Here is a 14,474-nt window from a genome sequence, read left to right as displayed (position 1 = left end):
TGTTTAATAAACCAAATCAGATGTCCAGTTATCATTTTAGGAATACAACATTACATTCGTCTGTGCTCAATAAAATACATCATTTATAAATGTGGCCCACTGAACACTACCTAAACTGTGAATGAAACTCCAGAATCCAAATAAATGGCAAATAAGACAGTCTAACAACGGCCCTGAAAGCAAGTCGTGTTCGTCTTATTATCGGGTTAATTAAAGCTTGGATCTGACAATGCCACTTGGTTGTAGAAAAACGGATTTAAATGCAATGTCTCCCGGGGACGCGTGTCAAGGGCTGCTTTTCATTGAGCTAAGATCGCGCCAGGACGGGACCGCGCCCTGAACTGTCAAAGCTGCAATTATAGAATTTTGATGTTCAAAAAGGGATCGGGATAACATAATTATTCATACTTGTGTACAGTGTGATAAAATAAGTTGAAGACACAAAGAAAATAACATTCAAGGATTCCTCAAACTTCTAAAAGCACTCTCTGTGAGATAAAGGGATACAAGGCTATAGATCTTGAGACATATTTAAAGGGTTCATTAAAATTTAAACATCGAAATGCAGTGGGGTGCTATTTGGGCTCGAGGTCAAGAGACGAACGGATTATATAGTTCCTCATAATAATATTAATTAAACAATTTGCATGCTAATAAGGTAACAATTATCAGGGCCTCTGTTGAAAGATTCGGGTTATTACAACACGCCAATCCGAGTGCCAAGGGTCAGGGAGTGAGCGGGGAGCGAAATTTCAACTCGGATTAACATTATGACAACTCCAGACACTGGCCAAATAAAGTGGAATTAATTCTCTGTAATGAGAGGGGGAGACAGGACGGCCTCTGAAAGCGGTGGGATTGATTACCATTCTGTAGGCTATTCAAAAAGACAGTTCACTTGCCTAAATATAACACATAGCTATATTACTGTAAGATGAATTAATGGTAATGTTAGATTAAGGTGACATTTAGCCTAATTCACAATATGAAATGATAAACAATTATTAGGCTACTTATTTACCATTTTATTTTCTCACTGTTCTTTTTTTACATTTTGTTTTCCATACTGACAGACTGTCTAGTTGGGGGGGGGGGGGGGGGATTTATAATTTAAACTACATATAATATTAATTAGCCTAATACTCATGGGAGAGCGCCTTACGTTAATAAACGAATATTGTTTCAGAGGTGTAGCAACTGTTGTAAGTTAAAGCAAGCATGATATTACACACAATGACCACAAATAAACCGCGCAAGATTTGTACATCAGCTGTTTAAATGACATTAATTACACCGGAGTGCCATGGCTGGGGAAATATATCTAATTTTCTGTTAAATGTCGAGTGCCTTCTAATGAGCTATTCGTGTAATTAAAAGTTCATTTATTCCTCCAGCGTTATCAAACGAGTATGTTCACATCATTCTCACTCTCCTTATTTTTGAAAGCATTGTGTTAGAATTGTGGCGCGTCTGGTTGTAGTTCGGAATTACATTTGACAGCTCTGTTATCTTCGGCTTGACTTTTGACAAGCTGCCCAAGAATCGCCACGTAAATAAACCGATTAGATTGTGGGTTGGTCAATTTGTCAACAGTGCGCTAGGAATCTTACCTGTTCACATGGCAACATTTCGACTTGACGAGTCGGTATGGGGGTGTGTTTGTTTTCACCCGGTTTCCCGTTTTCTTTTCTTTTTTATGTTTGTTTGTTTGTGCAAATGATTTGAAATGAATAGAGGAGCATTGATTCAAACGGTGATGAATCCGCCGCTCTGTGTGTGGCTGCAGTCCGAGGTGAGATTTCAGTGTCTATTTAGCATTTAACTGGGTATCAAATCTGATCGCTCTCCCTCTAAGGCCCCCTGTGTAGTCGTGATGTAGTTCTTATCAAAGCCCTCCTGTCTTGTTGTGACAGCTCTGATATTGTTTATTGAGGTGGATGTCAGGTTTAATTAGCAATCGATATGGAAAGCGTTTTCGGACTACGTCTCTGACGTCAGCGCCGATTAACGCTTCTCATTGGTCTCAAATTCCCAGAGCCTAAGCTAATTATCGGAAGCTTCGTGTTGATAAAGAACAGCTCATCCTACTCTCCACATCATGTCCCCTCCTCGCTGGCCACTCTCGCTGCATGTTTTTTAAATTCACATCACCAACCACCAGACGTCGTTTCCTTTTGCCTGGGAGATGATGGACAGCAGGATACTGGATCCATCTCATGCCCAGTTCGGAGGCTCGCTCGGTGGGATGGTGAGCTTTCCGTACCATCTAAGCCACCATCATGTGTACGAATTAGCCGGTCATCAACTTCAATCTACGGCCGCGGTTCCTTTCTCAATAGAAGGATTACTTAACGGCTCCTGCACGGCGTCCGTGGTGAATTCTAACCCTCTCTTGTCTGGCTGCGGTATGAATGGAGATAACCAGCAGTACAAACTGACAGGTAAGCAAGCACGCACTTGTCCTAAACTGGCATAATGGTTTTTGATTGAAGAAAAAAGCATGTTTCTGTCATGTTGTAAAACAAAAATACATATTTATTCTCCCCCCCACATAAAGCTTTGAGGAATAGCCAGGGGAAACAAAAGAAAGGATTCTCTCATCCGCTCATGTGTTCAAGATAGTTTACTGGAATTAAAGCAGAATTACTTTTATAAGGAAGAGAGGCTAATATAAACTATTCTACACAATTCTTGACAGCATGTAGACAACTTCCATCTCTTCGTATTATTTATAGTTACATTAGCAAGAAAACAAAACGGATGGCGTTCGTTTTCTCTATCCTTTCTTACGCGTTAACAGTAAACGCTCATGCAGACAAATAAACACTATACGAAGAATATCAGTGGGCCCACTGTAACTGTGCAAGTTACAAGCGATGCTAATTTATTGTTTTTCATGTAGATTCGGGTGATCCAGACAAGGATAGCCCGGGTTGTAAAAGAAGACGAACTCGTACCAATTTCACTGGCTGGCAGCTGGAAGAGTTAGAGAAGGCTTTTAATGAAAGTCACTATCCAGATGTGTTCATGAGGGAAGCACTTGCTCTGAGATTGGATCTGATAGAATCGAGAGTGCAGGTAAATACAATACATTTATTTTTCACGTGTTGTGCTGTGACGTTATGAACAGATGAATCCAAAATTATTTTGGTGTAAACACAACATGGTTTTATGAATAGCCATGTCTTATTGTTTTTGTTTTTGTTTTTCTCCTTGTTCTTTGTTATGCTATTTTTCTTTCATAATGTTATTTGTATAAAACAGGGGATGTGCTTATTATGAAAATGCTTCTTCTTCTTCTTCTTCTTCTTTTTAAATTGTCTTCATTAAGGTTTATAATTTATTTAAAAAAAGTGTTTTTACATGAAATGTTTTAGACGTCTTTTTGTAGTTTTGTACTGTATTTTGTAAACTATAAACTAGGCCCCACTGTTAGCAGAAAAACTCAGAAATAGAATAGGCTAGCTTTAATAGATATATTTACAAATATTTTTGATTCTCTTTTACATACAGTCGGGTTAAATGTTTTGCGAAATTGAGGGAAAATATAGGCCTACATGAATAATTGTGCACGATCCTTATAAAATATTACTAGGCTAAATAATTACATTCAATCGATATATTACTCCGTTCGAGAGAACATATTTCTTTGTGCAAAATAGCATGTCTGTCAGGCGTAAGTTCATTATCATTATTTTTTATCTGAAAACATAGAATCAAACATTTGGCCTATAAATCAAAACTCTTTGCTTTAAATTGCGTGGAGCGTAATGCAATTCATTTAGCATGCGGCCTTCTTTTACAGCAGCATTCAAGATTATATTTTTGAACCATAACATTATTCTAAAATGTGTTGTTTGGATAATTGCGTTTTATTTTAAATTATATTATAACAATACCACATTTATAATACATATTCAGCAAATTTACAACATTCTATAAAATACTGGCAACTCATAATTAAGCAAAATGTGTTTTAATACTTGTATGTTTAATGTTTCAAAAACAACAAAAATAATACAGTAAATAGGCCTATAATATACTATTGTATTGTATATTGTAAATATACTAATATAATGTGTATGTATATACAATTTGTATAGGATCATATATAGCTATACACATAACGTAAATCTAATTTGCATATGTCATGTTTAAAAGAAGGCCTATATTTTTTTTATATGTATTTATCTCAGCACACTTGGCTTTATTTTAATGACGTGAACATAAATGTTTTTTTTTTTTCCTTTTCATGTTTAGGTATGGTTTCAAAACCGAAGAGCGAAGTGGAGAAAAAAGGAAAACACGAAAAAGGGGCCGGGGCGACCTGCACACAACTCCCATCCGACGTCCTGCAGTGGCGAGCCAATGGACCCAGAGGAAATTGCGCGCAGAGAACTAGAGAGGATGGAGAAAAAGAAAAGGAAACACGAAAGAAGGCTTTTAAAGTCGCAGAACAAACTCATTTCCGGGGACTTATTTCACACCCCAGGATCTGACAGTGACAGTGGCTTGTCACAAGTAACGGACAATGAACAAAGCATCCATTACGACATGGGCCGAAACCAAACGCAACCAAGCTGTGACCAAACACCACAGAAACTCCAGAACCAAAGAACCGCAGACCAAGACGCGAGTGGATCCGAGCTGGACTCGTCCGACAGCGGTCAACAGTCAAACCTGTGCTCCAATAGTAGGTCTTCCACTCTTCAAAAACTAAATCCCTTCAGTGTGGAAAGCCTTCTGTCGGACTCCAGGCCGAGGCGCAAGCCGCCTATGGACTTCCCAGTACCGGCTCCACGGCCTTTGATAGGGAAAGGACATTTTTTACTGTACCCTATTACACAACCTCTCGGTTTCATTGTTCCACAGACTGCTTTGAAGAGCACAGCACCAGGCCCTGATGCTGAAAATGGCCAGAAAGGGCCAGCTGCTGACAGTACCTTTGCTGGAAACCTAGGACACAGGAACGCCAAGGAGACCAACAGTGTAAACAGCAGCGGCGCGCGAGCAATCAAAGGCCAGGTCAGTCAGTCGGGCAACGTAACGTGTTCACCACAGAGCAGTTCACCACAGACTACCATTAATGGTCACTCGGCGGGCAGCTGTAACGAAAGATGCCCACAAGATATAGAGTTAGACCCCGTCGATCCAAAGTCTCCACAGTCGGAGAAAAAGGAGCAGTCGTTACCTGACTACCCACCACAAAATTCAGAATCAGCGACAAGCAACAAGGACACCGACAAAGACTCAGTTGACGTCGATATGGAATAAATGAAATCGTAGTAGAAACTGAGGAGCGTGTCCATATTGCACGACCGCAGATTAAGCGAAGAGGAAAAAAGTCGACATATCGAAACGTATCGTTTTCATTGACATATTTATATTCTGATTAGGGGAAATATTTGTGTGAAAAATTTGTGTATGTGTGTGTGGTGGGCTATCAGATGTTTATTGAACAGCAGCTCCCTGCAAGAAACTGTAAAAGAAAAAAACAAGACAAAAAACAAGACAAAACCTCAAACGTTGTACAAAGTATTAAGATATTTATATATGTAAGGTTTTTCATAAATAAATCGATTGTATACAACAAACTTAAGCGTGCATGGCCCTAAATAGAGCTTATATTGTGGGCTATATAGCTCCTTCTCCCACAACCATGTTGTATTTTGTGTATTGCTTTAACAAATTTATTCATGTATAAGCTACACTGAAATGAGGTTACGAGCCGGAGGCGAAAAGACCCGTTCGACTCCTGCAGAGTTTTGATATGAAAGTAATTATTTTCCCGGTGGCTACTGCAGGGATTCAGTTTATTTTAGCCCAAAGGGTTATAATACATTACCGATTTCTAGTGATATGAAATCACATAAACTTCCAAGAATAATAGAATTAGCATGAAAGGCTGGGGTGTCAAATTGAAATACGAAAATAATAGCCCCGGCAGCTGGGAGTGTGTTTGTGCATATTGGATAGGAGATGGGAATTCGTGGGGCGGAATTTTCATGAGCTTTTCACTTTGTCAGGGCCCTTGTAGCTGGCTATATTAAGATAGATGTTCGATGATATCCCTCATTGTCCTGTCGCTTATATTGATGTTCCTGTGTTATCAGCCTATTGATCATGCGTCGGCTGTAATAGGACGGGCGAAGCAAACGTGCCTATTTACAATAGCTGAACACATTTGTTCTAATAGGGTTGGCGGTCCCATGGGACCCTGTGGGGGCTCCCAGACATCTGCGCCTTGACAATATCAGCACTGTTGACCAGATCTAAAGGCGAGGTAAGAAAAGAAGGCAATACAATCATAGAATCGTTTTCATGATAAATATAACCGGTAAATACCAATAATGAATTAGTATTTTCATTTTCCAAGGTGTTTAATTTGGTCATATACAGGCGCGTTTATTGTCTTCTTAGACATCCTCTGGTCGTCTCACTTACACCGGGTCTTGATTTGCAAATAAATTGAAAATAATCAGTGGGGCAGGCGCAAATGAATTTCTGAGCCAGTGTCTCTTTCATAATATTTACATAATTTTCACCAGAGACAGACTTAAGACTTAGCATATGGCGTCCAGGGCAAATAGGGGGGGGGGGGCAAAGAAGATGTCAGGACAATCAATAAGCACATATTTTGCACACAATGCAGAGAAATAAAGATGGCCCATTGCAATAAAAACAATAGGCCCTAGTTATTTATTCCTAATACGTCTTCCATAGCCTAGGTATTTGAAGCCATCATCCCGCAATCTCCAAGTCAACCGTTTAATATATCTTTGTTTCAGTCAGTCAGTTGCCTTTTGTATATATAAACAAGTGTTTAGAAAATATTAGTTGTCTGGAGGTGTCCTTCAATTTGCTGCTGTTTTTCCCTAGCCGGGCGCGTTCATGTTTAATTCATTTGCAATCTGAATAGGGAATAGGAGTAGTGCTGGCTGCACACTGGTGGCCTTAAGGTGAAATTAGCGATTTGCTTAAGTAGTTAAGCTTTTGCCTGAAAGCAGCACGCTGTATGATTCAAGACAAACTATCAATCGATATGGCCCAGGCAACCTCCAGGAGATGTGTCCTCCATGAATCATACTTTATGAATTCAATTTCTACCCGGAGAAATTTTCAATTTGAACGCTGGATCATTATGGGAGAGTGTAAATTGTTTTTGCTCTATTATGCATCGGACGCCATCATTTTTCTTTCTAATTACGGAGGTGTCAGGTCGGGCTGTCATGCAGGCGCTGATTTTCAATTTAACTGATCATCATGCATTCATTTTCCCATTTGATAAATCTGCTATCTCGACGCCGCGCCATGCCTGGAATGTTAAGAGAGAGAGAGAACAGCAAAGTAATGGGGGTGTGTGTGCAGCAATAAGTGCAGATCAGGCAGCTAATTTAGCACCTCCTGATATTCCATCTCCATTTCTCATTTCTCATTTTCAACTCTCTGAGGAGAGAAAAGCAGCCCAAAGGCAGAAAGCTGGTATTCAACAACATCAGGGGTAAAACGACTCGGAAAACGCTTGTTTTCCTCAACACATTTTCCAAATTAGGATATCAAGCTTAATTAATGCTAATTGAGTTCCTCAATACGTGTTATTTTTATTTAATAGAATCAAATTCGCGCAATTAATTATGAAGGTGATTTCAAGAGCCTCATTTGCAACACCCAGTCTTAACCCCTTCCTGAGTGCTTTGTAGATTATTTTATTTTGTCGTTTTATATTTTGCTAAACTCAGAGAGCGCCCCATATACCTCGAGGACAGGTGCAAGGCCAACGGGCCAACCGAATAGTGATTATAGGCCTATTCTGCTGCTCTATTAGACTACACTGCTTTAACTTGGCTGGAGAAATCAGTGACCCATTCTGGATTTCTATATAAACCTTCATGGAATTAAATGTGGCGTTCATCAGTAGTTAAAGCTCACGAAATCTTTTTGCAATAATCATAGCCACAAATACATTTTGATTGTGGTTAAACCCCCAAAAATAGTTAATTAATTGGCAATGCAATGTATTATTCACAGTTACCTGGCCGTTCGTGTATCCTGACGAAAAACTAATTTATTTTATTGAATAGACCTGAAAATCGTCTGAATTGCATTTTTGGAATATAAAAATAGCTAATTATGTCGAATAGAGAGTGAATTAGAGGAACTCAATCGTAAGGTGTTATGTTAAATCGATTGAGGACCAAAACCTTTGTCAAAGGGCAATATTTCTGATTGCAAAAGAGACAAAAAATCTATAGAGAGCCGAACAAATATGAGAATGATGGTTAAATTAAATTAATAACATTTAGAAAGCTCGTCTCTATTTATCATTAACGTTCACGAAAATAAAACCCAAAACACAAAGTGATAAAATATATAATTCTTTAAGACGACAAAAATATAAAGCCTCTACCTTACTTGAGTTAATCAATTTAGGGATCGTGAATAAACAATGCGCATGTCAGTTATATCCCCCATCCCGCGTTTGCATGGCAGAGATAAGAGCGTTGAAGTCCGCCGGTGAATTAATAGGCATACGCTGTAAAGTAATCTTAAAATGCATGGCAGAGTAGCTGCAGGATAGAAGCCAAATGTCAAGTACCGTTTTAAGTGATTGAGAAAGATCTAAGTGGCACTGCTTTTCTTTGGCTACCAATAGTAGAGGCTTCTGTCTCTGCAATCACTTCAACATTCCTTTTTATTGAAATAAGATTGAACTTTGATTCAATCACCCCTTATAATATGAGGGATTATCGATTTTTGTCCCGAGCTTGAAACAAAAATGCATGCATGAGTTTTCACACAGACATCTTCTAATTTACAAAGAGACCATTAATTGGGAAGTTTCAGTGAGTTAATTAAATAATTCCCTTTGAGGGCAATTAAAAGAGTGAAAACAGCATTAAGAGCAACTCATAATGCACTTTGTGTTTAGAATAGGCAATTCTAGTATTTAGTTTAGCAATGCAGTTAACAAAATATTAAAAATGTTGGTTTATTTCAACATACAGAGTTCCATAGTCTCCATATAGTATGTTTTAACACTTAATTTGTATAATTTAATTAGATTCCATAATTGTTGTTATCACATGCTGTCTTAACTTGAACATTCACTCTTTAGATATATAAAAAGACACTATTTTCAAAAGGTGTACCATGGGGAAAATGAACAAACCATAGATCTTTCATTAAAAACAATACCTCTAGATTATGGACCTCTTTGTCACAACTGTATCAAATGTATTAGCATTTGAATTTAACTTTTTTTTTCATACATATTCTTGACCCGGTGTAAGTCAGCATGATAAACATGACCCAAATGTTAACACTAACTCCCCTGGTCATTGTGGTTATTAAAAATCAAACAGCCGGTGACTGCTGCTGCTCTTCTTTTCTAATTATCACCTTGTGAGATGTGTTTCATTATTTCATCTGATAAACCACTGAATTCTGGTCAAAGGAGAATTTGTTGGTCCATGACAAAAATCTCAACAAGAGAATTTAGTAATATGTGGAGCCAGCACATCTCTCTGGATCTTAATGACCATAGGCTCCAACAAATCAACCCTTATGTTAAAATGCTTGTATTGAAAAATGCAGTACCCTAGCTATAGGTTACTAAAATTGTATTTGATTGAACAAACATTGACATTATAATGAATATATTTCAATAATCAAGCATCATCCAAAAATCATCATAAAAGCAAAATGAACTGACACAATGCAGAATATTTAATATCTGTCAGTTCATTTTGTTTTTATTATGATTTTCTTTTATTATGATGTAGATCTTACTATGTTTCAAAATGTGTTATTCCTCCATAAATGTTTGTAATAAGGCAAAATTGCTACTTGCAAAATATTTTTCTAATTTCAAAATGCAGACTGATTATGTCACAGCAAAGAAAAGCAATTACTTTATTAAGTAAAAACGTCCATCAAGCTAAAGACCATTTTTGATACACACTTTGCACATCTGGACAAAACAACTGAATAGCTTTATCCCTTTTGTCAACTGTTTCATGATGGTGTAAATATGCTAGTGTGTGTGTGTATACCAAAAATAGATGTTTTCTTCTTCATAATCAGCTTAATGAATAGGACACAAACTCATAGTGCATGGTTAACTATGGGCACAATGAGGCATCCACAAAATAAAATGCAGACCTTGGCGATAGTAAGATACAAAATAAATCTAGGCAGAATGTGCTTCACTGTGAACTGCCACTAGCAGTTCATTCTCACTTGAAAGCTAATTCATTATCAATTAGAAGTGAAAATGGAGATGGGTGGGAAGTATCCTCGAGAGCCTGGCACCTGTATTTTCCTCACCTGCATGCGCTGATGTGCCACAGTGATGGCTAAAGCTCTTGCTGGTGATTTAGAAGGCGCTGTGTAAACAGGCGTTTCACTCTCCTGTCTTCCCAGGGACTCCAGACCCTAGAGGTTAATGAAGCGTGAAGTGTGAAAACTTCCTGAGATGGGATGAGTTAAATAGTGTTTCCAGATGTTAAGGCAACACTGTCCAAATCTATTTGTAAGTGTCGACACTTTACGGGTCACAAATAACTCTAGTTGTGTGAGAGATAAATAAGCTCCCCTCTGACCATTTACCAACTACCAAAACTAGCGTCTCCTTGATCCAGCTGTTGCTTTAAAAATATACAGGCTAAGGGAGCAGTATTAAAAATGGATTCTGTGAAGCTAATGTAACCCATCACAGCTCACTAGAAGGTGTAAATGCATTGATGTTCTCAGTAAAGAACTTGTTAACATCAAAATGACTTCACATAACGGTGAAGTGACAGTTTGAAGGGCCGTTGTAAAAATCTGCAACTGGTGCTGAATTTCAGAATAAAGACTTCTGTTCCTAGAGGCTTGAACACATGCAGAGTGCAGACATTTTGAATTAACATTAACTATGCTTTTCATTATAGTAGAGTATTATTTTCTCCCTAGATCACTCACAGCTTTTCTTTATTTCCCTCTTCGAAACAACCACCACCACCAGGTCAAACTTTGTTATGGGGATTTATAAGGTAACTTTTGTCATTGATTTGGGTCAAGCCCAACATAGCGGGACATGAAGGAATTGCCAAAGGGTGTAGTTAACCCTGGGATAATTGGTAATTATTTTATACCTTAAACCACATTAACCTTCCCCATTTCATACGGAGAGGACGCAGTTAGTCCGATTCATAAAAGACCCGCTCAACCTGACGTGGAATACACAGCATCATAAAGAGACATCTCACAGGGGGAGAATCTGAAAGACATTGTGTCAGATCTATTTCTCGATCCATTATCAAACTACTCTAGAGAGGCTCTAAGAGGAGCTGTTTCTTTATGATGCAAACAAAAGGCACAAAAAAAGTCCACCGTGTCATGTGCCCAGTTTACACATAAAGTACTGAAAAGGTTCGCTCAATAAAATGAAAAGCGTAGAGTGTGATTTCTGCGCCACTAGTGGCACCAAACATAATCACAAATTTGATGTTTATTGCCAAATGTACAGAAACTCATAAAAGCAAAAATAACTTTCATACTTTTGCAATTTCAGCAAGTAAAAATAATACAGGATAATTTATTCTAGATTGGTCAATAAAAAAAATTATGAAAATTGTGAAAGTAAAACCATAAACTAACCGGCGCTACTTTAATGTTTGTCGTATCACACGACACGACTTGCGATTACAAAGCGCAGCTGGCACCATCTTCGTCTTATACTAACACTTATTTTTATCTCGATTTGCAGTCGGGAGAAGTCGACGCTAGTTGCCGAAAGTCAAAGATTTTGGGCAGTTGGAGCTTGTGTATAGTGTATGATAAGCCAGCTGTTTTTTTTTTTTTCATTTACTGTATAAATGAATGAAAGACTATGATTCCAGACTATGATTCCATCCAGTCGGAGAATATCAAACATGTTTGATATTTTGAGCCGATTGTAGAATAAATTCAGATTTTATTTGTCATGCGTCTCCTAGCAAGGTAGCGCACGTTTCTGCGTGAGTTTGTTGTGATCAGAACGACTTGAAAAATCTGGTAGTGTGTGATCCTCAGTCGTTTAGTTTTATTAGTAACCATTTACAAAGTCGGTAAGTGTATATTATGTCTAGTGCAGTGGTTCCCATACCTGTCCTGGAGGACCCCCTGCCCTGCACTTTTTGTATGTCTCCCTAATCAGACAAACCCAATTTAGTTCTTGCGGTCTTTACTAATGAGCTGATGAGTGGAATCAGGTGTGTTAGATAAGGGAGACATACAAAAGGTGCAGGGCAGGGGGTCCTCCAGGACAGGTTTGGGAACCACTGGTCTAGTGTTTTAAAATCTGTTCAGATTAAAAAAATATATAGATATCGATTGCAGTGAAAATGACCTCAGAGGACTTAAGCATAGACCTAGGTCAGGGCAGCGCCATATTTCGTTTTTTGACAGGAATGAAAACAAGGCTGTGAGGGATAGAATTGCAGTGTGTTCAGTTTGATACTGTTCTTTAACAACAGTTTATCATAAAAAAAAAAAATAAAAATAAAAAAAAAAACAGTAGTTTACTTACCGTAAACAAAAACTCCATGAAACAGTTTTGAAAGTAACATTAAGATCCAGAAAGATGTGCTGACTGCACGTATTCCTAAAAGTGTAAATTACAGCATAACATTGTAATGACTGTCTATTCCTCACAGCCTTATATAATTAAATATGGCGTCTACGTTGACTAAGGTCTATTACTGTAATATTGTTGCAGTGATCATCTTGTTGCCATTGTTTTATGCATTGTAATAGACCATTTTATTATACATACAGTGCTTAACAAATTTATTAGACCACCACAACCCAAGGTTTGTGCCACTGCTGCCATAAACAAACAGTATTGGTGGTTACCATAATCATTGTTTATGATTCTCTAGTGGTTAATCCACCAGTGTAAGCTCTTTAGTCACAGTGTTTCTAATGCTAAAATATAGTTATTGTTGTTATCCATGAACTTTCAAATTTAATGTTTTACAAGAAAGGCAGAAAAAATAGTAAAGCACTTTATTATTATTATTTTTTTTGTATATTATTTTTCAATATACAGTTAATACATTTGTTAAGTAAAAATTTATTGGGCCACCTGTCATAATAAAGCGAATACACAAATGTTTTAGGAATCTGTCAAAAACTAGTTTGAAACTAAAAATGTGATTGTTTAGGCAAATAACTGAAACAACTAAATAGTCTTTATTCACACATAATAACCAAACAAATTAATATTTTGTATGGCCTACTTTGGCCTTGATAACAGCTTGCATTCTTGCTGGCATTGTTTTATGTACTTTCCTACAGTCTCTGTTGTTATTGACTTTAATTGGGCATCCAAATAATAATAATAAAAAAAATGAATAAAGTGTTTTACAATTTTTTTCTGACTTTCTTGTAAAACAGTAAATTCAAAAATTCATGGATATATACAGTATTTATATATTTTAGCGGAAGCCTATCCTTTACAGATCATACCGTAATGAGTAGGCTAATTAATGATTCTGCAGGTACAATATGTCAAAGATGCAAGTTTATATGCAGGAATATCATTCATATTGATGGCTGATGACATAAATTAAACTTTTAGTTTGAGCTGTTCAGTGAAATTGGGTACAAGATATTTTTTTTTTCTTTCTCATAATCCTAATCTTAACACTGCTTTGTAAATGTATGTCTATATTAATATCCCTCAGTTGCAATTATATCAAAAGGGGTTTTAAATTTCCTATAGAAAACCAGTCACCATCTCCCAGCTACATCATTAAACCAAAGTTGCGAAAGCTTTTAACACAGCTTGGCCAGTAACTCAGACTTTACATGCGCATTACTAAAGGTTTAATCCTTTGGACTCCCTGGTTGTACAGACATTCACTATCCCATTAGAGCTCAGAAAGGCTCAAGAACAGGCCCCAAAAAACTTCATCTCACTCAGGGTACACTTTTTTTCCATTTAACAGTGAGGAGAAATAGGTTCTAACTGGGTCTGAAATGTCACTTTCAGATGTGTCTAGTGCTACGGCCCTGATGCTGGCCCAATCAATCACGTTAGAGCAGTGGAAGTGGGGAGATGTGACAGCGCAGAAACACTTCAATACAGACGGTCCGTCATTACGAGAGAACACCTCACCATTAAACAAAACAGTCAAAGAAAAACACACTCAAAGGTCTTGTTCCAGCCCTATAAGTGAGTGTGATTAGTTATAAAGGATCGTATTGTTCAATGGCTGGAAGAAAATTCGAGACGATAGTGGAACCGAATCAATACTGTTTACCTCTCTAAAGTGTGACCATATCTATCAGTAGCTCCGGGTTGGCTGTGGATTGCTTTTATCCAACACCGACCAGGGGAGAACCTGAGGAAGGGAAGTTTTAGGACATAACACTAATTTTGGTGCTATTGATGAGCTGCTCAGCCATTCAAAATAAATGATTAAGGTAAGAATTAATTAAAGCACCAC

At 37.6% G+C, this 14,474-nt stretch overlaps 1 protein-coding gene across 1 annotated transcript in view; it reads left to right on the top strand.

Moving 5' to 3' along the window:
• Window positions 1–5,500, top strand: part of LOC107568937 (homeobox protein unc-4 homolog) — a 24,867-nt gene extending 19,367 nt beyond the window's left edge. The window contains exons 3-5 of the mRNA XM_016254931.1: window positions 2,036–2,441; window positions 2,903–3,078; window positions 4,261–5,500. Coding sequence (XP_016110417.1) covers window positions 2,186–2,441; window positions 2,903–3,078; window positions 4,261–5,274 — 1,446 coding nt within the window. The 5' untranslated portion in view covers window positions 2,036–2,185 and the 3' untranslated portion in view covers window positions 5,275–5,500. The remainder of the gene's footprint in view (window positions 1–2,035; window positions 2,442–2,902; window positions 3,079–4,260) is intronic.
• Window positions 5,501–14,474: the final 8,974 nt, after the last annotated feature.

This window comes from Sinocyclocheilus grahami, unplaced genomic scaffold (genome assembly GCF_001515645.1).
Source record: "Sinocyclocheilus grahami isolate Dianchi unplaced genomic scaffold, SAMN03320097.WGS_v1.1 scaffold1294.1, whole genome shotgun sequence".
Classification (NCBI taxonomy): domain Eukaryota; kingdom Metazoa; phylum Chordata; class Actinopteri; order Cypriniformes; family Cyprinidae; genus Sinocyclocheilus; species Sinocyclocheilus grahami.
Note: the sequence above shows the minus strand (reverse complement) of the source record. Positions and strands in the feature narration are given on the sequence as shown.